Here is a 26,878-nt window from a genome sequence, read left to right as displayed (position 1 = left end):
TCTCTTTATCTGAGTGTGTATGTGTTGTTTTGATCGTCTTTGTGGTGTGTGTGTGTGTGAGGGTGTGTACGTATGTGTGCGTATGTGTGTGTATGTATGTGTGCATCTGTGTGTGTGCGTGGGAGTGTTTTGTGTGAGTGTGGGAGTGTGTGTGTGTCTCTCTGTCTGAGTGGGTGTGTTGTTTTAAATACCTTGTGGTATGTGTGTGTGTGTGTGTGTAATCAAACGTATGTGTGTGATGGTTCATATGTATGTGTATGCCTATGTCTGTATGTGTGCGTGTGTGGCATGTGTATATGAGTATGTGTGTGTTTTTTTATCTATGGTAGGATGGTGTGTGTATGTGTGTGCACGTTTGTGTGAGTGTGTATGTGTGTGATTAATATTTGTTAGGGTGTTGTGTGTGCGCATGTGTGTGTATGTGTATATGTGTTTGTTCGTGTGTGTGCGTGAGTGCGTTTGTGAGTGCGTGTGTATGTGTGTTTGTGTGTGTTTTTGTGTCGGTGGGGATGTTAGGTGTGTGTACGTGAGACTGTGCGTATATCTATTTTTCTGAGTATGTATGTGTTGTTTTAATCGTCCTTGTGATGTGTGTGTGTGAGAGAGAGCGCAACCGTATGTATGTGTGAGGGTGTGTACATGTGTGTGCGTCTGTGTGTGTATGTATGTGTGCATCTGTGTGCATCTGTGTGTGTGCGTGGGAGTGTTTTGTGTGAATGTGGGAGTGTGTGTATACGTGAGTGTGTGTGTGTCTCTCTCTGTGTCTGAGTGAGTGTGTTGTTTTAAATACCCATTGTGGTGTGTGTGTGTGTGTGTGTGTAAGCAACCGTATGTGTGTGTGATGGTTCATATGTATGTGTATGTCTGTATGTGTACGTATGTTTATTTGTGTTGTGTGTTGGTGGGGGTGTTATATGTGTGTACGTGAGTTTGTGTGTGTCTCTAAGTATGTTTGTGTTTGAGTTGTCATTGTGGTGCGTGTGTGTGTGAGGGAGCAACTGTATGTGTGTGCATGAGGGTGTATGTGTGTGTGAGCATGTATGTGTGTGTTGTATTTATTAGGTGTCCTTGTACGTTGGATTTATCCAGGTGAGGTGTATGTGTGTGCATGTGTGTTCCGTGTATGTTGGTACTGGGTATGCGTTTGTATGTGTGTACGTGGGTATGGTTTGTGTAGTTTCCTGGTGTATATGTGTACATGTGTGTGTGCGCTGTAATTGTGAGTGATTAGTTTTGTTTGTATTGTTAGTACAGTATATGTGTGTATACGTGTGCGTGTGTTTGTGTGAGTGCGTCTATGTGGCTTGTATTTGTCGGGGAGGTGTGTCATTGTGTGTGCATGCTTCTGTGCATGTGTGCTTGTGGGTGTTTGTTGTGATTGTTGGGATTGTATTGTGTGTGTTTTTCTTTTGAGTGTGTATGTGACATTTTTACTGGGGAACAGGCGTATGGTGTTTGTATGTGTGTGTACATATGTATGCAAATATGCGTGTGTGAATATGATTTGTGGTTGCCGGAGTGGTGTGTAGGTGTGTGCATGTACCTGTTTACATATGTGTGTATGGGTGTTGGTTGTGGTTGCTACAATTGTATTGTAAGTATATATATGCGCATGTGTTCTTTCTTGAAATGTATGTGGATTTGTGCTCTGGTGTGGAGATACTGTGATTGTGTGTGTGTGTATATATGTGTGTAAGTGTGTTCGTGTCGGAGGTTTGCATTGTATTGATGTGTGTGAGTTTGCGTATCTGTGTGTCTTTGTTTTGGGCGTGCACCTGGGGAGGAGGCTTATGTTAGAGTATGTTGAGCTGTGGTCTGTATTTTTGAATAAGATTATTTTCCTTATTTATTCGTGTTTGGTCAGTGGTGTTGTCTGAGCATTGGTATAATGGGAAAACTAGGAATTTGGGAGACTTGTTTTGTGCACACAGATCTAAATGCCCACTGAGTGGTATCTGTCTTGTGGTGGGATCCCTCAATTGTTGGCGGTGGACTGTCATCCTTTCTCTGAGAGTAAGGCTCGTTTGCCCTATGTATTCTTTGTGGCACCCTTCACACCTTATGGCATAAAGTAAATTTTTTGATGCGCAGGTGAAGTTATTTTTTATGACAAACACCATACGCCTGTTCCCCAGTAAAAATGTCACATACACACTCAAAAGAAAAACACACACAATACAATCCCAACAATCACAACAAACACCCACAAGCACACATGCACAGAAGCATGCACACACAATGACACACCTCCCCGACAAATACAAGCCACATAGACGCACTCACACAAACACACGCACACGTATACACACATATACTGTACTAACAATACAAACAAAACTAATCACTCACAATTACAGCGCACACACACATGTACACATATACACCAGGAAACTACACAAACCATACCCACGTACACACACATACAAACGCATACCCAGTACCAACATACACGGAACACACATGCACACACATACACCTCACCTGGATAAATCCAACGTACAAGGACACCTAATAAATACAACACACACATACATGCTCACACACACATACACCCTCATGCACACACATACAGTTGCTCCCTCACACACACACGCACCACAATGACAACTCAAACACAAACATACTTAGAGACACACACAAACTCACGTACACACATATAACACCCCCACCAACACACAACACAAATAAACATACGTACACATACAGACATACACATACATATGAACCATCACACACACATACGGTTGCTTACACACACACACACACACACACCACAATGGGTATTTAAAACAACACACTCACTCAGACACAGAGAGAGACACACACACACTCACGTATACACACACTCCCACATTCACACAAAACACTCCCACGCACACACACAGATGCACACAGATGCACATATACATACACACACAGACGCACACACATGTACACACCCTCACACATACATACGGTTGCGCTCTCTCTCACACACACACATCACAAGGACGATTAAAACAACACATACATACTCAGAAAAATAGATATACGCACAGTCTCACGTACACACACCTAACATCCCCACCGACACAAAAACACACACAAACACACATACACACGCACTCACAAACGCACTCACGCACACACACGAACAAACACATATACACATACACACACATGCGCACACACAACACCCTAACAAATATTAATCACACACATACACACTCACACAAACGTGCACACACATACACACACCATCCTACCATAGATAAAAAAGCACACACATACTCATATACACATGCCACACACGCACACATACAGACATAGGCATACACATACATATGAACCATCACACACATACGTTTGATTACACACACACACACACACATACCACAAGGTATTTAAAACAACACACCCACTCAGACAGAGAGACACACACACACTCCCACACTCACACAAAACACTCCCACGCACACACACAGATGCACACATACATACACACACATACGCACACATACGTACACACCCTCACACACACACACACCACAAAGACGATCAAAACAACACATACACACTCAGATAAAGAGATATACGCACAGTCTCACGTACACACACCTAACATCCCCACCGACACAAAAAGCACTCAAACACACACTCATATACACATTCCACAATAAACTCTGGGACCAATAAAAACGGCACACACACACACACACACACACACACACACACACACACACACACACACACACGGACACAAACACACATATATACACACACATAGAGATGTGCACAGAACCAGTCCCAAAAACCAGTGAACCATGACAGACTGTCACAGACCAACCAAAAATAAAAAAATCTTCTTTAACTCTTCTTCCCTCCCACCCCAGCTAGCCAGTCATACTGTCTCTTAAGACAGTAAAACATTCCTTCAATATACACAAGAGAAAAAGGCCAGGTCAGTTCCTTCTCAATTTTATTCGATTGTCAAAGAATATGTATGAGAATATGTATATGTATATGTATTTTTCCATATGTGTATTTTCATACACTGTTTTTAACACTGTTTTTAACAATTTCACCTTAATATGACAATCAGTATGTAACACTACAAAGTTCATACAAAGCTTTATACTTTAAATATATTTTATCATCAAAGAATGTATATATACATTTTAATACTCAGACTGTTTTTTAACATTTTTTATTATTCTCAAAGACTTTTGATAATCTTTTTCTAAAAAGTGAAACCGGTTAAGTAAATAAATATTTTTTAAAAATAAGTGCATTTTCAAACTTTCTTTCATATATATATATATATATATATATATATATACATACATACATATATATATGCATATATGGGTACAGGACATCACCAATGGTTCAAACAACATGAAATATGTAAACAAACAAATCAGATATGTGAAGAAGAAGAAGAAGAAGAAGAAGAAGAAGAAGAAGAAGAAGAAGAAGAAGAAGAAGAAGAAGAAGAAGAAGAAGAAGAAGAAGAAGAAGAAGAAGAAGAAGAAGAAGAAGAAGACGACGACGACCACCACAGATCCAGAATTAACTTGACACCTAAGGACAAATGACATCTCCCAGCTGTATACTCTGGCTTACAGGCACATCCTGAATTTATGTTCACTCACATGGGCTACTTTCACCACTCACATTCACACCTCAATAAATGCAGTGAAGGGCAGCACCTCCATTGCCACTATAACCTTCCTCTCCAAGCAGAACTTGAAGAAACTGATGACAGCTTGGCTATAATGGAAAATGTCTATCTACAATCTTTTCAATCATGTCTATAATACACTTGCTTTTGCCAGAGCTATCAGAGGAAAACTACCAAAGAAAGGTAATGGGGAGATGCTCACAATGGACTTGACAGACAGCTTTTCAAAACAATTGTACAAGCAATGCTCTTTTGTAAAATGAGTACCTGCAGAATAATCTTGTCATTCTGTACACATCTTAGGCAGGTCTGTAGTGTTTATCTCAAACTGATAATATCTGTATTAATATTGCCATATTTGAGATTAAAGAGTTCAACAAAATGTTGCTGGAAATAGTTGAGCAAAAGGCTACTGAAAAAACTGCATACAATTCCCTAGATCAAGGCTTCTACATTAATTCCAGATTAGTTTTCCTGGAATTACTTAAAATGATCCAGGATTGTGTCCCTTCTCACTAAGACAATACATGCCATCAGCTACCAGATGTTCAAATCTTGTAGTAGATTCAAAACATCCATGTTTGTCACTCACTGATCCATGCATGTTGGATTCATGGTAAATATCTTATTTCTGCTTGTCAAGGGAATGCCACGAAAATGTGAACTGCTAAATGGAATTTCACTTCCACTGCCCCTATATCGCCTAATAATGATATCTAACAATGGCAAAAAGACTAGAAATTTTGAAACCATAAGTTTTATGGATGGAATAGGACCCCAATATTTAACTGGCACTTTGCTTCTAAAGTTTATGAAAGGCAAAGCTAAATAACAACTAGAAAAAAATGGTTTTCAATTTATACACAAGGTCTATTGATTAGAGCCTATTGAAAAAGAAGGTTGATTTCCTGTAGTATAAGACTAAAAACTGAAAGGTATTCAGTTTAGCTCTCTACTACATTCTTTTTGGTCAACAACAGCAAGAGGATGGACAGAAAGGAAAATTGTAGCAAGAATTTTTTAAAAATGAGAAGAAAGAAAAAGGTTGATGAAAATAAAAGAAAGAAATTAAGAAAACTAGAAAATAAAGCACCAAGAAAAACCTTACCAATAAGTTGAAGGACAGTTTGAATTTCTGAAATATATCCACAAAATCTTGTGGTTTGGGTGGTAGAGCACTCATTGTTAGTTTGTCTTCTGTAATGAGAATAGAAATGAAAATGTTTCAGCAAATGAATAAAACATGTCAATATTGATCATAGTTTAAATAACAGTTTCCTACTTAGACACAGAACAAGACAGTAGAACACACACTCACCCATTTCTTGTCGTCCCCTTTTTTCTTTCCCTCCTTTATCTTTCTTCAACCTTTCCAGTTCCTTGTAGGACTCTGCAGCCTTTTGTAGCCGAGCCACGAACTTCTCAATGTCATCAAAGCAGTGATTCAACAATTGCTGAAGAATTTCAATAAATAACTCCAAATGATTACAATAAATAAATTTACTAAATACCTTTTATTTCTTAATATCAAATGTTTAAATGTCCAAAATGATTTATTAACCCTTTTGTTACCAACCCACCAGCAACCACCCTTGGATCTATTAAACCTCCTGCTTTGAAGTGAGCTAAATTAAAATCTTCCATCAAAATTGTTTGTAAATTTATGTTCCAAGCACCAAGTTAATAACGGTTTCCACTTTTTACATAGAGCCAGCAGATTTTGAGGGGAGAGGAAGTCAGTTACATTGACCCCAGTATTTAATTGGTATTTATTTTGACTCCCGAAGGATGAACAGCAAAGATGACCTCCATGGAATTTGCATTCAGAACATAAAAATGTATGAATTGCTACTAAGCATTTTGTTTGGCATGTTAATGATTCTGCCAGCTTGCTGCTTTACAGTAGATTAATAATGACCAAGTTATTTTACAAAATCTTTCATTTCATTCAAGATTAATTCAAACAAAGGTAGTGTATTTCAACAGAACTATGATAACAAAAATGGTAAGATAACTTTCCAAACTAATAACCTTATCTTCAGAGCTGAATTTACCTCTACACTATGTATATTATTTGAATGCTGAGCATCAGATTACGGGTTCAATAATCAGACTGGATTGCAAGTTGTTTCTTGAGCAAGGCATTTCTTTACACATTGATTCAGCCCACTACCAGCAGCAGCTTGTGAAAGGGCTAACCTTACAATAGACTAGGGTCTCATAAGGGTGGGAACAATGTTGTACTCTGTTGCTTAAATACCACAGAAACTACGATAATCTCTGGTCTAATGGCTTCAAAGGATCAAGACCAGCTATAATTGTAATACCATGGTTTGAGTTTCATTGTTTGTCATCAGGTGTCTTATTCCTGGATATGTACAGAGCATAAGAGCACACTAAATTCAAAATAAGGATATTTATTTCTAAACAAAAGGTAATAACATTCTTACCCACAATGCCATTGAAGCCTGTACATATTTCAGGGACATTGAATGTGTATGGTATCTGGCACTATATAACACAACCAGAAATAAGACACCTGATGATGATCAAGGGTCAAGCCAACTGAAACACTAGTTGTAAATACTGAAATACCAACTCTAACCATGTGATGAAATAATCTTTTAAGTTATAATCTTATATGTTATTCTTTAATCTTATTTAGTAGACCATGTTATACTTTCAAAATATATATAAGCAACAGAGGCAGAATTAATACCGAGAGGTAATATCTATGCCCACATAAACATGGATGCTCAGTTAGATGTTCTGTTCAAATATGAATGTTCTATTAGAACCAAAGTATAGTTTGTTCTAACAGAACATCCACGTCTCAGTTATACTTTCAGCCCTTAGTCATCCATATTTTCCAAGAGCTGAAGTTAGAGGTATTTCAGCCAAGAGAAAATAAATAAATAAATAAATTAATTAATTAATTAATTAAACATCTTAAAATTCATTGCAGAAACATCAATTCTTAAATGTTTCTTCAGAACAGACCAGTGTATTCACAGATGTGTGGACAAGTGGAACTATGAATGATTGCATCTCTAAACCTGTGAGCCAGTGGATCTGCAAATCACTGGATTAGTAGGCCTGTAGATCCATAGTCCAGTGAATTGGTAAACTAGTTGATCTGTGAACCACTAGATTTATGGACCAGTGGTGTTGCTAATCTGGAAACCAGTTGATCTGTGGATCAATTGATTTGCAGTTAAGTGATCTATGAACCTGGTTATAAATTGAAATGTTCTTCAAGGAGATAAATTGTTCAAAGTATGTCTCAAAAAGGAAAGAAAAACTCACCCCATCTCGTTCTGAATTCTCATTTTTCAATATATTCGCCCCACTCAGAGAGGAACCCAGTGTTCTGTCTATAATAGAAATTAGTAAAAAAATAAATAAGTAGGATTATATGTTTATATGATTAACAAAATATAACGATGATGCAAATTAACTTTTTCAACTCTTTAGTGTTTAAACCAGCCATATTCTACCCGTTTTATGTTCAAACAGGCTAGATCTAATCTCTCACACCTACCCAACAATGTCATTCTAAAAATAAGACATCACATCACTGAAATCTCAAAGCTATAAGATAATGCATGATTAATTCAAAGCAATGTGAATAAACAAGCATTGTATTTGATAGAATAATCTGAATACTAAAGAGTTAAAAAATATTTTAAAATACACTGAAAATTATAAGGAAAATGGAATGGCAGTTTTTAACTATACCTTTATATGTTATGTGTTCCAATCTCAAAGGAACAGACAATGCTCTTTTGTTGTTTTATGGTCAATAAAATATGTATGTGTTGTTGTTGTGCAACAACTCCTTGCAGTTATGTATGACCTACAGATCTATTGGCCCACATATATTTACCACCTGTACCCAGCTGAAAACTACACTCAAACATGCAACAACTAGTTGTACAAGGTGCAGTGTGACAGTCCGTACATGTATTCTCTCCACTGTCTAGTCTATATCAGCAGAATTTGTACATTCTAGTTAATGAAATTTTACAAGTTGCTTGTTATAGTTTACTGACAATATTCTACGCATATTTAATGATTCAAAATGGCCACCCTTTGCTTGCAATATAGCCTTTAATCTTTTCTCAACTGACTTATGTTTAAATAATGAGTAAATGCTGCACCTGGTAGACATGGTCAGAATGCAGCTGTGACTATTCCTCTGTACTTCTCATTGAAATAAGTACCAGAAATATATTGAAGTCAATTACAGACCTGCTTTATATATGTTTGGTCAGTGGAAAGAAAAACAGTAATATACTGTGATTGATGGCAGATCTGTTCTTTGTGGTTAAGAAATCTCTAACAAAAGATATAGAATTAAAATATATATACACATACATACACATACAAAAACATGTACATATATGAAAAGCCGTTGGAAAACAGTTTATAGCAGAGACTCCATCTAAGAATATCTGAAGAAGGAAATGTATTCCGAAATATCATCGGACTATAGATAACTAAATTACAATAGGTATATAGTCCATTTTTTGTATTATAGTGCATTGTTGTACCATTCAAAACTTTTTATTCTTTACAAACAATACACAATGCTTCAAGCAAACTACAATACTCTCCTATATATATATATTTATAATGTTATGGTTGATTTTTTTGCCTGTTCATATACAAGACTTGCAATGTTACAAGACTTTCAATAGCATAAGAGTTCCAGTTGAACAATACTTTCAGTGGCACAAGATTTCCTGTGATTTACTTCCAGTAGCACAATACTTTGAATGATACATAGCTTCCAGTGAACTAGCACAAGTGGCTTCATATATTATTTTTTTTTGTTTGTCGTAGTTGGAGTTTGAGAAAAATAATTATTTTGCCAAATGTTAAAGAACGTCCATTATTTCATTACATTGCACATGAAACTTTAATGCAAGGCTTTTAATTTAGATTGATCCAAACAGGAAAGGTTTGTACCATAGAACTAGAGACAGTCTCAGATAGTCAGTGTCAAAGAATACAACAACCCCAGACATCTCCAGTACATCAGATAATGGATTTAGTCATTCCATGTGTGTGTGTGTGTGTATGGTGAAAAGAGGTTTATTCCCATGCAGGAAAGAATATAAGAGAGTTGATTTTTTTGGAGGTGAAAATACACCTGAGTCTTAAAAAAATTGTTTTGAATTTTTTTAAACATATTTATTAAAATATCATACCAGTTTCAACAAGGTTTTGCTTTTCAATGGTAAATAAAAAAAAAAGTTTCAGATAGATTGAAGATACAAGAGAAAATTCAGAAAGACATTCTTATAAAAAAAATTTTTTTTAAATAAAAAGAACATACAAATTTCAGTATTCAATAAACTTCACAGAAATAGGAAATAATAAAAGTTCAAATGATGAATGAATTTCATAACGATCAAACATGATTGAGAATTCATTAATTTTTAAAGCAATGAGTTATATTGATGATTAGGTACAATGAAGTTTTAAAAGAGTAAGAAAAAAGATGGTAAAAAAGATATTTTTACAATTTCTATCATAGTACATGAAGGAAAATTCTCCATCACTTGTTTTGCTAGTGAGAGCTTGAACTGGTTTAAGCTGATATTGCTTTGTATACATATATATTTCCTGGCCTTCTCTTCATGCTCACTTTCCCTCCTCTTTCACTTCACTGTGTCTCTTTCATTTTTTTTATCGCCACACCTTAATTCTTCTATCTCTCTGCCTCTACCTCTCTCTCCCCACGTGACCGGTGTTCAGCTAGGCCTGATCTTCCTTTCTTGGTTCAACTACCATCCATACAACATCTATATTCTTCCCTGTGCCTGTTAAATCTTATGACCCTACCATAAGGCTTTACTTCCACACACGCCAGCTTAATTTAATTCATCCTTAGTCGAAAGACACCTGTTGTTATGTCCTGTTTTTTTCCATCCTTGTTTTCATATACATTCGCTGCTTTCTTCCAAAGAATCTAATGCTCTTAGCTTAGTTTTTTCCTTGGGGCTGGCCAGATTGGAGCAATCTCAAGTATAACCAGCCGAAATTGCAAAGATAATCTGGAACTCGACTGAGGATAGAAAACTCCAAATGACCTGTCCTTGTTTTCTTTGTATCATCTATCTGGATGTTTTGTTGTCCCTTTCTTGTATCACCTAACTGTCTGGATGTTTTGTGTTCTTGTACCATTTTTGTATTTCATATATATATATATATTTTTTTACGCTTTTACTTGTTTCAGTCATTTGACTGCAGCCATGCTGGAGCACCGACATTAGTCGAGCAAATCGACCCCAGGACTTATTCCTTCTGAGCCTAGTACTTATTCTATCAGTCTTTTTTGCCGAAGTGCTAAGTTATGGGGATGTAAACACACCAGCATCGGTTGTCAAGCGATGTTGGTGGGGGGACAAACACAGACACACAAACACACACACATATATATATATATATATATATATATATATATATATATACATATATAAGACAGGCTTCATTCAGTTTCCGTCTACCAAATCCACTCACAAGGCTTTGGTCAGCCAGAGGCTATAGTAGAAGACACTTGCCCAAGGTGCCACGCAGTGGGACTGAACCCGGAACCATGTGGTTGATAAGCAAATATATAATATATATGAGAGAGAGAGCTTTTTAAGATTTAGGTTCAAGTTCTGATTGGTTATAAGCTTAATGATGTCACTTATATTTGTCTGCCCATAGTCTAGTATTTTGGTTAGCTGGCTGCCTGAATATGTCACTGGTTTCTCAGATGTTCTGGTTACATACTTTGGTTTGGTAGTAGGCCAGCGTTCTGGTTGGTTGACTTCCTGGTGAAGTCATTTGTTTTATCAGCTGTTTTGATAACATGTTTCTGTCTGACAATTGTCCAGCAGTCCAGTTGGTTGATTCTGTTAAGTCACTTGTCTTGCTCGGTTAAATGTTTTTTTTTTTTCCTGAAAGTCCAGTTTTGACTAGTAAAAAATTTAATTGGTTAAGCTTAGGATGACATCAGTAGCTAGTGTTGAGAATGTGCAAGGTGTAATTGTGTAGTAGTTTGAAGTTAGGGTTTCGAATCCTGGAGGAAACCCATTACTACAACTGTTGGTTTATTTTTGTTGTTTGTTGTCATGTATAGTGAATAAATTGCATTTTCTCATCCTAGTGTATTGTTATAGAATATTTAGTTGTGATTTACATTTCTTTACATATATATATATATATGTGTGTATGTGTGAGCATGTGTGTGTGTGTGTGTGTATACATACATATACACACGTGTGTAAAGTAATATAAATCACAACTAAATACTCTGTAGCAACACACTAGAACAAACGAACATCATCCATACATACATATATGACCCAACATATAATATTGTCCACTCCCAACCACCCACAAAAAACTTGTTTCAAACACTTTTCAATGAACAACCAGTTATTTCAATCAACAATCAATTTGGTCATTCCAACATCATTCAATTCTGTCTCAGTCCTCGCTACCCAGGCAATACCATGAAACAAGTAATGAAATAATTACCTGGTGTGGCAGCAATAAAGCTAGATTTGGCAGTCATAAAACTTGGTGGTTCTGGAGCAGGCTGAGAGGGTGGTGGTGGTATGAGTTGGTTACTGTAACAAAGGTATAAACCTCGCATGAGACAAACATATGTAACCATAGTAACACAGATAGTAAACTATAATTAAGACACATATACAACCATACTAACACAAATATAAACCTACAATCTGATAAACTTATGTAACCATAATAGCACGGTAAATTTTTAATTATACGAGGGGGTTCTGAAAAGTCTCTGGCTTCAAGGGTATTGCAAGAGGGCTGGTTGGAGGCCCAACCTTCTGAGTTCTTTTACAGGGTTTGAAAAAACTGAAGGACCACTGCAATAAGTGTGTGACTCTGAGAGGGAAATATGTCAAATAAAATTATTATTAACTGATCCTCTTGTATTTTTTTTTACAAAAAGCCAGGAACTTTTCAGCACCCCTTCATACAGACATGTAAATATAGTAACACAGATATAAAACATCTTCCTCCAAGTGCTAACCAACATCTCACCCAACACAAGCTTCAAGTATTTGCCTCTCCAAGTATGAAACGACAAAAATTTAAACTAAACAATTAATACAATGGTTTAACTTCTCACCCATATAAAGTGTCTGAAAAAGAAAAAAGGATTGGGTCATATTCACGAGCTATCTTCTTCAGACAAAGAAGTGATTCTTAGAAAACATTAAAGGCTTCAGCCCCTAACAGCATTCCTTGACATCTAACCAGATTGAAGCTAATGACAAAGGCTTTCTTATCACAGTAAGAAATACTAGTAATAGTTACGAAATCTTCCACAAATGAAAATCATCATCATCATCATCGTTTAACGTCCGCTCTCCATGCTAGCATGAGTTGGACGATTTGACTGAGGAATGGTGAACCAGATGGCTACACCAGGCTCCAATCTGATTTGGCAGAGTTTCTACAGCTGGATGCCCTTCCTAACGCCAACCACTCCGAGAGTGTAGTGGGTGCTTTTACGTGCCACCGGCACGAAGGCCAGTCAGGCGGTACTGGCAACGGCCATGCTCAAAATGGTGTATTTTACGTGCCACCTGCACAGGAGCCAGTCCAGCGGCACTGGCAATAATCGCGCACAACTGTGGGCTGTCTTTTAAAAAATCAATAACAAATAGATAATGTAAACCTGTATACAGATTTAAAAACATAAAAAGCCACAGTTGGAACACTTTTGATCATAACTTTGTTTGAAGGCTGTCTTGACTAATCTCTGAGATAAGCTAAGATTATTTTTTGCTTATATTTTTCCAAAGATTGCGATATAAATTTCTGATGTACCATGACAATAGTTATTTGATTATCATTTTTTTTTTTTAATGTTATAGATAAAAGACTAGTAATCATGACCTTCATTGAATGGACTCCAAGATTAGGTGGAAGATCTGATCTAAATGTTTGCAACAGAGTGAACTCTGACTAAATTATTCAATGAAGGAGCCTTTACATGGTCACATTGCATGTTAAAATGGCAACCAAATCACCATATTAAAGCACACCCTAAAGGACACAGTACATAATGTACTTTAGAATATTCTACTGCATAAAGACATGTGGCCTAGTGGTTAGGGTGTTGCACATAAAATTGCAAGACAGTGGGTTTAATTCCCAGATGGGGCAGTGCATTGTGTTCATGAGCAGAACACATCATGAACACAATGCACTTTGATATCTGACATGTGACACACAGCACACCTATACAAGCAATGTCAATTTGATGGAGGGAGTAGGTTAACTGCAAACATTTCATCATTGTCAACAAATCATCTATATAGGTTTGCTTGATAATAGCAGACCTGGGATAAAACAGCAATAAATAGAAAGCAACTTCAATCCTTACTTGAAACGACTGGTAGGAGGACGGCCAGCTTTTGCATTCAAAATTTCATCAACAATATCTTGAGCCTGTAACAAAATGACGCTGATATTAAAAATGGTTTCAAATTTTGCACAAAGCCAGTAATTTTAGGGAGGGGGTGAGTCAATTACATTGATCCCAGTGCTCGAGTTGTACTTATTTTATCAACCCCAAAAAGATGAAAGACAAAGTCAACCTCAGAGGAATTTAAACTCAGAACATAAAGATGAATAAAATGCTAATGATTCTACCAGCTTGCCTCGTTAATGCCGATATTAATAATGGTCTCTGATTTAGACAAAAGGCCAACAATTTCAACAGATGGGGGTTAGTGGATATTATCAACCACAGTATTTGACTGGTACTTCACACACATTTGTACATATATACATACAAATATATAAGTACATATACATACACACATTTATACATACACACACACACACACACACACACACACACACACACACACACACACACATATATATATATATATACATACATATACACATCATCATCATAACTATCATCATCATTTAACATTTGTTTTCCATGCTGGCATGGGTTAAATGGTTTGACAAGAGCTGGTAAGGCCAAGGGCTGCTCCAGGCACCATTGTCTGTTTTGGTATGGCTTCTATGGTTGGATGCCTTTCCTAAAACCTTCCACCCAGTTTCCATCCACTTAGTTTCACACATATGACTTGGAACAACCCAAGACACTAAGCTCAACCAGAGATTATAGTCAAATGCACTTAGTTTGACCTAAGATGCACAGCAAGATCAAACCAATATTTCTATTATTTTGAAGTATTGTGAATGAACTGTCATGTATGTGAATATATTTAAGTACAAAAGCGAAACCGTCATGGCATCTGTGACCAGCATCGCCTTCCTGGCACTTGTGCCGGATGGCATGTGTAAAGACATTCGAGCGAGATCATTGCCAGTGCCGCCGAACTGGCTCCTGTGCAGGTGGCACATAAAATGCACCATTTCGAGCGTGGCCGTTGCCAGTACCGCCTGACTGGCCTTCGTGCCGGTGGCACGTAAAAGCACCCACTACACTCTCGGAGTGGTTGGCGTTAGGAAGGGCATCCAGTTGTAGAAACTCTGCCAAATCAGATTGGAGCCTGGTGTAGCCATCCGGTTTCACCAGTCCTCAGTCAAATCGTCCAACCTATGCTAGCATGGAAAGTGGATGTTAAACGACGATGATGATGATGATGATGATGATGACATGCACTCTAATATACATATACACTAACACACATAAAACAAACACAAAGGCACACATACCATTATCATCATTTAACACACTTCTTCTATGCAGGTACACGTTGAGTGGTTCACCGAGAACTAACAAGATGGAGGACTGCATTGAGCTTTAGTGTCTGCCTTGGAATGATTTCTATGGCTGGATATCTTTACTAATGCCAACCACTTTACAGCATGTACAGGGTACTTTTTTCAGGACACCAGCACTAGTAAGGTCACCAAGTAATTTGCAAGACAAAGAAAAAGACCTCTCTTGACTGAGTAGGTGATGTAGCAGAGAGAGAGAGAGTCGTGACTTTATACAAGGCGTTGAGAGAGGGAGCAAAATAGTTACTTACCGGAATTGATCCAGCGAGAAAGATGTGCATCTGAGGTTGATTATCTCTTTTAGTGTTGTCGATAACACTCAACACCACCAAGTTATTGTAAACATCACATTTCTCTGATTTAGTTATTGCAAAAGGGTTGTAGATGTTTGGCAAAGGAAAGCAATCCAACATGCTCTAAATATTTAAAAACATGACAAAAAAAGAAAAGAAGAAAAAATATTTAAAAAAACATATATTTAATTTATGAGAAATTAAGTATTTAATTTAGTAACTGATTAATTGTGAAGATGCATAGCTCAGTGGTTAGAGTGTCAGGCTCACAATCAAGAGGTAGTGAGTTCAATTCCCAGACTGGGATGTGTATTCTTGAGCAAGGCACTATTTCATGTTGCTCCAGTTCACTCAGCTGTGCAAAGGAGTTGTGATGTCTCTGGTGCCAAGTTGTGTCAGCCTTTGCCTTTCCCTTGGAAAACATCAGTGGCATGAAGAGAGGAGGCTGGTATGCATGGGTGACTGCTGGTCTTGCATAAACAACTTTGCCCAGAGACTTGTACCTTGGAGGGTAACTTTCTAGGTGCAATCCCATGGTCATTCATGACCAAAGGAGTTCTTTACTCTTTTACCCTGATTAATTCATCTAATATTCTGAGTTTTGTTTATTTATTGTTGATACTTTCTTTTATATTTTGTTCTTCTTCAAATGTGAAATTATGGTTTTAGTTCATTACCCCTAGCTTTTTTTTTTTTTATTAATACTGCATTGAGACCAATTGATCTAACCTTGTACTATTTCTCTGTGGTGTCTGCATGTTCTGTCTGGGAGAGATCATGCCCATATTAAGAAGCTTGACCCAGTGTCAAAAAACACTTGCTGTCTATCACTGGTTGCATTAAACCCACCAACACAAACAACCAGCTCCTTCTCACTGGCATTGCCCTTGCTGATATCAGACAGAAGTGTCCAGTCGATGTTGAAACGACAAAGGCTACTAGTAATGAATGCCACCTCCTCCATGGATGTCACCCTCCTGTCCAACAACTGAAATCAAGAAGCTTTTTCAGCAATGTCCAAACCCTAACAAAATCTCAGGAAAGAACCAGACTCCGGCTTTGGGTGGGGAAGCTTGAAAATAGCCCTCCGTCAATGGACACAGGAATCACTCCTACTGAAGACCACCTTCCTGATTCAGAAGCACTATGGATGCAGTGAAAGACACTCAACTACTTGAGGACAAGAACAGGATAATCAAAAGTTGCTTTAATCAAATGGAGACTACAAGACTGTGAATGTACACAAGCAGACCATACTATGGAAGACTACTTTGTCTGCATGCTACAACCCAATCCCTGCACCTCAAAAGACCTTGCAGAGCTCAATAAAAATGCAAAGGACTGCATAAAGAAATGCAAAATTATTATATAACCACTATGCTTCAAAGAATTAAAAGAAGTATACCTAATAATTAATAATCTATTTTTTGCTTATTTGTTTCCTATTTATTTTTTCCATTTTTAGTTATTAATGTTTTATCAAGATCTATAATATCAAAATTATTCTAATTAATAAATTAGAATGTAATAGTCAATCAATTTAATTAGTTTAAAACTCTTAAAAGAGAGATAAATTGAATTAACTGCCTGGTGTTTGACCAAACTATAAGTATCCACCAATTCTTACAACAGTATTCAATTATTCAGTTTTCATAACAATAAATAATAGTAAGCGATACCTCCTCAGTGCACCTATTCAAAACTACATGAACGGGAGCCAATGAGAAAGCCTCTGCCTACTAGAAATAGCAGCCAAATCATCTACAAATCATACCCTACCATTATTAATAAGACAGTACATATTGGAGAATGAGATCACAGACATACATAGACATGATGTTTTTGATCAGGAGTCTGCTCAACCAGGATTGACCTGAGGAAGACCAACAGGAGAGAAGTACATTGTATTTGGACAGTTGCTGCAGAAGGGTATTGGATATGGACACAATCAACACTGATGTTACACATTGGCTGATTAATTATCTTAGAATAATATCCTACTAGTAAAAACACTGGGATTAATTAGATCAACCATTGATACTACAATAACAGCAACAGGACTGACCATGGATATTGCAATGCCAATAATAGCATTGTCAATAAATATTGCAATGCTAATCACAGGATTGGTCATAGATATTGCAATACCAATAACAAGACTGATCATAGATCATACAATGCCAGTAAAAAGATTGGTCATAGATCATTAAAATGCCAATAGTAAGAGTGGTCATAGATACAACAATGTCATAGATCAAACAATTGTAAATTAGTTGGTGGAAGTAGTACTTATTTTATCACCCCCAAAAGGATGAAAGGCAAAGTTGATCTCAGTGGAGTTTGAACTGAGATTGTCAAGACAGGCGAAGTGCCGCTAAGCATTTCACATGGCATGCTAACGATTCTGCAAGCTCACCACCTTTATGTGATTTCATATTAAAATACAAAACTGTTAAAGAAAATCTGTCATGAAAATAGTGCAAAACCAATTCTGTGAAGATGCCTAAATAGATTATAAAAGAAATTTTCAGTAAAGGGAATGAGTCTTAATCTTTCGTACTTACTTCAGTGCCTTTTTCTTTAATTATCAAATGATTTCTTTCTATAGCTAGTATGCATTTCATTGTCCATATTCCACTTGTGTTTGCCATTGTAGACAACTTTGCAACACCAGCTTCAGGATTATGTGTTTCTGTAAATAAACAACAAAAACAAAAGAGAAAAAACAATTAGATTCAAAGAAACATGCCAGGACACCTCCAAAGATTTTAATGGATAATTCTGATACAAGTACTTATTTCAGTTTAGTATATAAGTTACAAGACAAAGTGATGTAATGAGACACATTGGTTTAAATCAGTAAACATAAGTACAAACTTGGATACAGATACACACATACATACATGCATTTGTTGGGGGAACCAAACTTGAAACCCCCAATATTTTTGCTTGCCAGCTGATAAACTGGCACTGACCTTGTTCACCTGAAACACTTGGACACTTGCTTAAGAGTTTTCTAAGCCTATCAACCATTTCCCCACCACCAGGTCTCAAAAGACTCAATCTTTTACTTGTAAGAGCAGATGAAATTTGAACTCAAAACAGTCCAAGGGCTGCATCATACTCCAAAATGTTCTGGCACTGTTTCAGCAGCTGAATGACCTTTATGCCAAGTATTTTAGTGTACTGTGTACTTTTTGTCATGGTACTGAAGTTGTCGTGCAGTATACAAGACTAAAATCTTCTTTATTTGAGAAGGGATATAGCAGACAGGTAAGTAGCTTTATACTAAGAGATGTTACTGCAGAGGAGCTAGCTGGCTACTTACATTACAGAAGATTAAGGGTAACTGGGAAAGTAACTGGGGGTGGAGCTAGAAAGAAAGATAAAAAGTGCCAATGAAGTGTCAGGGTAGATCTTGGAGATACAAAGTGAATAAAAGTAGTGACAGAAGAGCAGGAAATGTGGGTGGGGAGAAATTGCAAGTATGCATGGGGAGAGTAAGTGAGGGATGGCGAAGGAATGAGGTGGCAAATATAATGAATGAAGAACAATGGCCAGGGGCCAGCTGTTTATAAATACACATCAGAAGAAAGATAGGGAAGAATAGGTGACTGTAGAGATTGGGTAGGGTCAAGAGTTGGATGTAGTAAATGGCCAACAGGATGAAGGGGTGATTAATGATAAAAATGATTTGGGGTGAGGGAGCTGGGAGAGTGTAGACAATGACTGACAGTACAGAATGGAGTGAAGTGCCCCAGAATAGTAATAATAATAATAATTAATTCGTTTTATTGGCCACAAGGGCTAATGTCAATTAAAAACATGTAAGGACAAAGACAGGACGAAGGTTACAAAAGGTTTTGTCCGAAAAGGTAGGGAAGTTCGTCTAGGGATATAAAAGGCAAAGTTGAACATGACAGAATTTAAACTCAAAATGTAAAGAATCTGAAGAAATACCATTAAGCATTTTCTCTGAAGCATTAACGATTCTGCTAGTTCACTGGCATAACAATAATAATAATAGATGATAATGTCTTGGTATGAAAGATGAGCTACAGTAAATATTCTGCTCAATACCACAGATTTGCTTATCAGTTGATTGACCTTAACCAGTTGAACATGTCCCTTGGTGGTTGACAATATGTGCATCTCTAATCATGAGCAGAAGTAGTGAGAGAGCATCATTGCCATGTGTTGAGAGGAATTCTTTGGGGTTTGAATAATTCACCTCTAGAAACATGGGTGTTTCAGTCAACATCCGTAAAGAACCCTTATTCAAGGACTTTTTGAGTTGGTTAGGCTACTCGACCTGAAGAAAATTCTAACTGGACCCCACTTGCAAGACCATGTACTTTTTATCTTGATCTAAGATCACTATGTCACGCATATATGGTTGTGATGCATTTGCCTGGTGTACCCTTATCAGACGGGTAGTCATGATGGGTATACTGGGCTTCATATATTTTACCTCAATGTCACTCTGACAGCATGCACTACTCTCTCACTCAATAATAATAATAATAATAAATAATGAGCAAATTACAAAAGATCCTATTTATGGGTACCTCACATATTTCATGTAAATTCTTCTCTAAATGAATGCAATCTTACTCTGCAGTTCTTTTTTTTCTCCAACAAAAATCAGTATTTTCATTTGCATGAGACTTGTTAGCATCTTTAGATGCACAACCCTGTTGTCCCATGATGTCTCTGGTTGAGACTTGGTTGCACCTCATATAAATTAAAGCAAAACCAAAACATTACATAGTAATAATATATTGTGAAGCACTAGTAAGAAAGAAGAATTTAGCTGTTGGCTGAATAGACTACAGGAAGGTTTACAACAATGTTCCATGCTGCTAGCTCTTGGAGTGCCTGAGGATGCACAGAGTCAATGAGAAGATAAAGAGCTGTTTAGAGAAAGAAATGAGAGTGTGGGAATTAGAACTGACGTGTGCAAATGAGTCATTAGGAAACTTGAAAATATGCATGTGAAATATGCATGTGAAATATGCATGTGAAATATGCATGTGAAATATGCATGTGAAATATGCATGTGAAATATGCATGTGAAATATGCATGTGAAATATGCATGTGAAATATGCATGTGAAATATGCATGTGAATCTTCTCGAGAGTCTCTCTACATAACTCTTCATCATTGTGTTATTGCCCCTTGATATGTAAACTGAAAAACTCCAGGCCTGACTATGAATTTACCAAAACCAAGGTGAAAATAAAACACTTGCTTTGTATGGATGACTGTAAACTATATACAAAAAGTGAAAAAGAGCTAGATTCTCTAATCCAAACAGTAAGAGTATTCAGCGAGGATATTGGAATGCAGTTTGGGATAAATAAGAATACAGTGCTAATTATGAAGATAGTCTAGAACAGGGGTCATCAAACTAGAGCCCACGAGGTCAGTTCATCTGTCCTGCTTCTGCATGGTACCTTTTGTGTAAGTACCAGCAATGAGAGTTCATTTGCTTCTGGTATGGAACAACTTATGTCTGTGAGCAAACATTTTCAAAACTGAAGTATGTGAAGTCAGCAGATCAAACGAGGATGACTAATGAACATTTGAAAGCAATTCTCTGGGTTGAATGCAGCAATTCCAAAGCAAATATTGATGATATCTTAAAAGTTGAACACCATTTTCACAAATCTCACTAACCTTTTATGCTGCTTGGTTTGTGAGATTTGGGTATGTGCGCACTGGGTGTGATATAACTACCTTGCTGCTAACGTCGCCTTCTTTGATAACTTTTTGGTAAATAAACATGTTGGCTGTCTTTATTTTTTACGTATTCACTGTATTGTATTGAACAAAATGGTTATGCAGCCCACGCTCATCATTCTCTCAGTTATCTGGCCCACCATGGAAAACGTTTGGTGACCCCTGGTCTAGAAGACAAACTCTGACGGTATAAAATTACCTCAAGACAATATCACTATATTGCTATGGAATAGGGGCAGATACAAATACCTAGGGATAATGGAAGGAGAAATGAGAGAGAAAATTTCCAAAGAGTACAAGAGAATTCAGAAGGTGCTTGAAACGAAATTAAATGGAGGGAACAAGAGACATTTCCCTTGTTTCTGCCTCTCTTGTTTACTCTTGTGGGTTCGAGGTAGTTGTGAATTCTTGGGAGGAGGAGGAGGGGGTTGAGGAGGAAGAGGAGGACGACATATTTATGGGCACAAGGCCCAAGGATGTTGAGGAACACAAAAAAAACAGTATATATAATAGTGGAGGTTTATATGAAGATATATATATATATATATATATATATATATATATATCTGTTTTGCAAGATTTTTGATGTGAAATCGTGTGTTGAAACAGATGTTGTTGTACTTGGGGATGGTCATATTGCCAGTTTAGCCAATAAAAACACATGCACTGTATATTTGGTGTTAATTTGCTTCAGCTTTCTATTACATTAATCTTAATCTTATTTCGGCCAGAGTTCTTTCGTCACACTTCTGTGACCTCATCAGTGGTCCTTTGTTTCCTTCTTTCCTATGTGTGTCTCACCTTGCTAACTATCAGCCTAGCAAGGTGAGACACACATAGGAAAGAAGGAAACAAAGGACCACTGATGAGGTCACAGAAGTGTGACGAAAGAACTCTGGCCGAAATAAGATTAAGATTAATGTAATATAAAGCTGAAGCAAATTAACACCAAATATACAGTGCGTGTGTTTTTATTGGCTAAACTGGCAATATGACCATCTCCAAGTACAACAACATATATATATATATATATATATATATATATATATATATATATATATACATATATATATATTAAACTATTAAATTAAACAATGGGGTAAAAAATTGGATATTAATTAATATAAATTTAATACCAGGGACCAAGCACATTAAAAGAATCAGGGAGATTCAGAAAAAATATCTGAGATCTCATCATCATCATCATCATCGTTTAACGTCCGTTTTCCATGCTAGCATGGGTTGGACGATTTGACTGAGGACTGTTGAAACCGGATGGCAACACCAGGCTCCAATCTAATTTGGCAGAGTTTCTACAGCTGGATGCCCTTCCTAACGCCAACCACTCAGAGAGTGTAGTGGGTGCTTTTACGTGTCACCTGCACGCACGCCAGTCAGGCGGTACTGGCAATGGCCACGCTCAAAATGGTGTCTTTTATGTGCCACCCGCCAAATATATATATATATATATATTTATTTTAAAAATAACGTCGACCACTAACGTGGACAATTAATGCGCTAGGAATAGATCACATTTTGTGTCTATTAAGACCTAAAAAGTTCTCAACATGAAATATAGCAGCATACCAAAAACGTGAGCGGGCATTAAGCTGTAATTAGCAGAACCATATGCACGCGCACCCATGGCGGTGGGCAACTATGTATACGATTCTGATAATTGCTGCTACATTACAAATCAGGCTGATGAGGAATAGACAAATGGTAAGAATTTGTTAAATCCGAAACCTGGTTCCTGTTTAATAATGATTTTTAGGTGATTTTAAATGTCTTGCCTGCTCACGTTTTTGGTATGCTGCTATATTTCATGTTGAGAACTTTTTAGGTCTTAATAGACACAAAATGTGATCTATTTCTAGCGCATTAATTGTCCACGTTAGTGGTCGACGTTATTTTTAAAATGTACCTTAATCCCCTGAGATTGCAGATAATATTTCTGAATCTCTTTGATTCTTTAAATGTGCTGGCCCCCTGATAATTAACCGATATTAATTAATATATGACTAATTACCAGATCTTATAATTATATATATATATGTGTGTGTGTGTGTGTGTGTGTGTGTATATATATATATATATATATATATATATATATATATATATATATATATATATATATATATATATATATATATATATATATATATATAAAACTGCAATAACAACAACAAAATAACTGGAGAAATGTCAATCAATGAGCCCCACAAATCTAGATTTGCCCTGAGCCTCCACTAGTTCTCATTTTCTGGCCTACAGGTGCAAGATGAGAGTATGTCCTTTCATTTGGCTCCACCTTTTCCACCTCCAATAAGTTTGCTGGAGAGCAGCAGCTTGTCTGTTCTCATCTTTATTCGCAAATGGACCTCGAAAAGGCAGTGAAGTAGGGTTTTGACTGAAGAGGAAAGTGTCTGCTCTCAGTCCTTTCAGTACGTTCCTATAAACAGGATTTCAGTGAAGTTACTCCAATAGTATCTAGCATTTTATTAGTTCTGTAATACACTGCCCTCAATATTGCTGTAATAACAGCAGCAGCTGAAACATTCACTAGTTTCAGAAAATACAATAGAAAAGTAGAAGACTGTCTATTCAATACAATGGAACAGTATATGAAAGGAAATACCAATGAATGGAATGTGAAATTCCTGTAAAACTGAGAAGATGCAGCTAGACAATAGCCATTCCATTATTCCATTATTCTGAGAGGGGAAAAACTTTTTAGTATTATTTACCATTTAGCACTGCTGACCTTGCCCTAATTGCGGAGTCACTATCAGAACTAGAGGAGAAGTTTCAGGTGTGGAAGCAAGGTCTAGAATTGAAGGGCCTTAGAGTCAACCTAGCTAAAACCAAAATCCTAATAAGTAGGAAGGTAGATAAAACACAAACCCCTTCAGGTAGATGGCCCTGCTCAGTATGTAGAAAAGGAGTAGGTAGTAACTCTATAAGATGTACCCGGTGCAAGCTATGGACACATAAGAGGTGCAGCAACATCAAAGGCAGGTTAACTAGCAAGTTAGTTTTTGTTTGTGGCAGATGTTCAGGTGCAATAAAGACTGCAAACAAACAGGAAACAACCTCTATCTCATTCCAGGGTGAAAAACTAGAGGTAGTCGATAGCTTCCGCTATCTGGGCGACCAAGTTAGTAGTGGGGGTGGGTGCGCTGAAAGTGTAGCTGCTAGAATAAGAATAGCCTGGGCAAAGTTTAGAGAGCTCTTACCCCTGCTGGCGACAAAGGGACTCTCACTCAGAGTAAAAGGCAGACTGTATGACGCATGCGTACGAACAACCATGCTACATGGCAGTGAAACATGGGCTGTAACTGCTGAGGACATACGTAAGCTCGCAAGGAATGAAGCCAGTATGCTCCGTTGGATGTGTAATGTCAATGTGAATACCCGTCAGAGTGTAAGTATCTTGAGAGAAAAGCTGAACATTAGAAGCATCAGTTGTGGCGTGCAAGAGAGACGATTGCGCTGGTATGGACATGTGGTGAGAATGGAGGAGGATAGCTGCGTGAAAAAGTGCCACACCCTAACAGTTGAGGGAACCCGTGGAAGAGGTAGGCCCAGGAAGACCTGGGCTGAGGTGGTGAGGCAAGACCTTCGTACATTGGGCCTCACCGAGGCGATGACTACGGACCGAGACCTTTGGAAATGGGCTGTGCGTGAGAAGACCCGGCAAGCCAAGTAAGATCGTTGCCAGTGCCCCTGGACTGGTTCTTGTGCGGGTGGCACATGAGATGCACCATTTTGAGCGTGGCCGTTGCCAGTACCGCCTGACTGGCTCCTGTAGGATTTTCGAGCGAGATCGTTGCCAGTGCCCCTGGACTGGCTTGTGCGGGTGGCACATAAAAGACACCATTTCGAGCGTGGCCGTTTTCGTGCGGGTGACACGTAAAAGCACCCACTACACTCTCTGAGTGGTTGGCGTTAGGAAGGGCATCCAGCTGTAGAAACTCTGCCAAATCAGACTGGAGCCTGGTGTTGCCATCCGGTTTCACCAGTCCTCAGTCAAATCGTCCAACCCATGCTAGCATGGAAAGCGGACGTTAAACGATGATGATGATGATGATGACTGCTAATAACACAAAGGACCAGATCTTTCAATTTGTCTATATCACATTCTTGAAAAGGGCATCTGAGGCCTGTCAAAAAAGGTTTGCTTTCCAGCCATATGATTTTAAGTTCAGTCCTACTGAGTAGCACCTTGGCCAAGTATTTTCAGCTATAACCCTGGGCCAACCAAATCTGTGTGAGTGGATTTGAGAGACAGAAACTAAAAGAAGTGGATGTTTGTGTTTTTGTGTCTTTTGCTTTCACATCACATGACTAATGTAAATGAGTGTCGCTGTCATACAAATGGAGTGTTTCATTTCCAGACTTCCATGTTCAACCATGGGGAAATATTACTTTACTTGGAAGCAGGTGAAGCGCATCAAGTTGTAGAAAATTTATTTTAATGGATTCCATCTGACCCATGCAACCATGAAAAAGTAAATGATGATGATTAGAAACCTAATAGAATCAAAGCAGAATTATGCTTTGCTTGTTTTTTTTTTTTTTGAAGTCAGATTAGAGACACAGACGTGTGTGTATTTACATAAACACACAGACATGTATACACACACACACACACACACACACACACACACACACACATATACACATATATACATATATGTGTGTATGCATACATACATATACTTACAAATACATACGTATATATACATATATACATACATACATATATACATACACACACACACATTGTGTGTGTGTGTGTGTACAGAAATATATACACATACACACACTCACATACAAAATTATCAGGAAGAATAAAATCACTAGAGCATCAAACAGGGAAATGTCGTGCGGAGCCAGACTGTATCTCATCAATTTTTTTCATTACATCCCTTGACAGCTAAATCCTCTTCACTATTCTTCTTTCTGAGATCACTAAGCCTAAGATGAATATCAGGCAGAGCATACTGAAAGTGAAGAAGGAATAAAACCCTTGAAGAGAATATTCCCAGAATAGCACAGTAGCTCAAAGACTGAAACCAATGAAGGACTAAAAGAATATGAAGTAATTAGTCAGAGAGGAATGGTAAGAGTTTTGAACAGCCAGTATCCTGGTTGTTTACTAAAATAAATCAACAAAAAAAGGTTGTTAGCTCGGAAATGCCATGGGACAAAATGAGGAATTTAAACTCACCTTCATGAGTAACTGTGAATGTTGCCAAGTGGTCCACTTCAAAAAAAACTGACTGACCCATAGGAGACATTCTGGCATCATAGTTCCGATCTAGGGAATAAAGAAAATGGATTGTTTGGGTTTTTGATTGGAAATAT

General features: G+C 37.4%; 1 protein-coding gene across 15 annotated transcripts in view; it reads right to left on the bottom strand.

Annotated features, from left to right (window-relative positions):
* Positions 1 to 26,878, bottom strand: part of LOC106883406 (epidermal growth factor receptor kinase substrate 8) — a 258,007-nt gene that overhangs the window by 108,095 nt on the left and 123,034 nt on the right. For all 15 annotated transcript variants that reach the window (XM_089359698.1, XM_089359700.1, XM_089359701.1 and 12 more), the window contains 8 exons: positions 26,742 to 26,831; positions 18,330 to 18,457; positions 15,724 to 15,888; positions 14,091 to 14,155; positions 12,200 to 12,291; positions 7,970 to 8,037; positions 5,982 to 6,117; positions 5,772 to 5,860 (listed from right to left, as the gene is read on the bottom strand). In XM_089359698.1, the coding sequence (XP_089215824.1) occupies positions 5,772 to 5,860; positions 5,982 to 6,117; positions 7,970 to 8,037; positions 12,200 to 12,291; positions 14,091 to 14,155; positions 15,724 to 15,888; positions 18,330 to 18,457; positions 26,742 to 26,831 (833 nt within the window). The remainder of the gene's footprint in view (positions 1 to 5,771; positions 5,861 to 5,981; positions 6,118 to 7,969; positions 8,038 to 12,199; positions 12,292 to 14,090; positions 14,156 to 15,723; positions 15,889 to 18,329; positions 18,458 to 26,741; positions 26,832 to 26,878) is intronic.

Source organism: Octopus bimaculoides, chromosome 11, assembly GCF_046866305.1.
Source record: "Octopus bimaculoides isolate indiv1 chromosome 11, ASM4686630v1, whole genome shotgun sequence".
Classification (NCBI taxonomy): domain Eukaryota; kingdom Metazoa; phylum Mollusca; class Cephalopoda; order Octopoda; family Octopodidae; genus Octopus; species Octopus bimaculoides.
The sequence above is the reverse complement of the archived record's forward strand: the minus strand, read 5'-3'. Positions and strand labels throughout refer to the sequence as shown.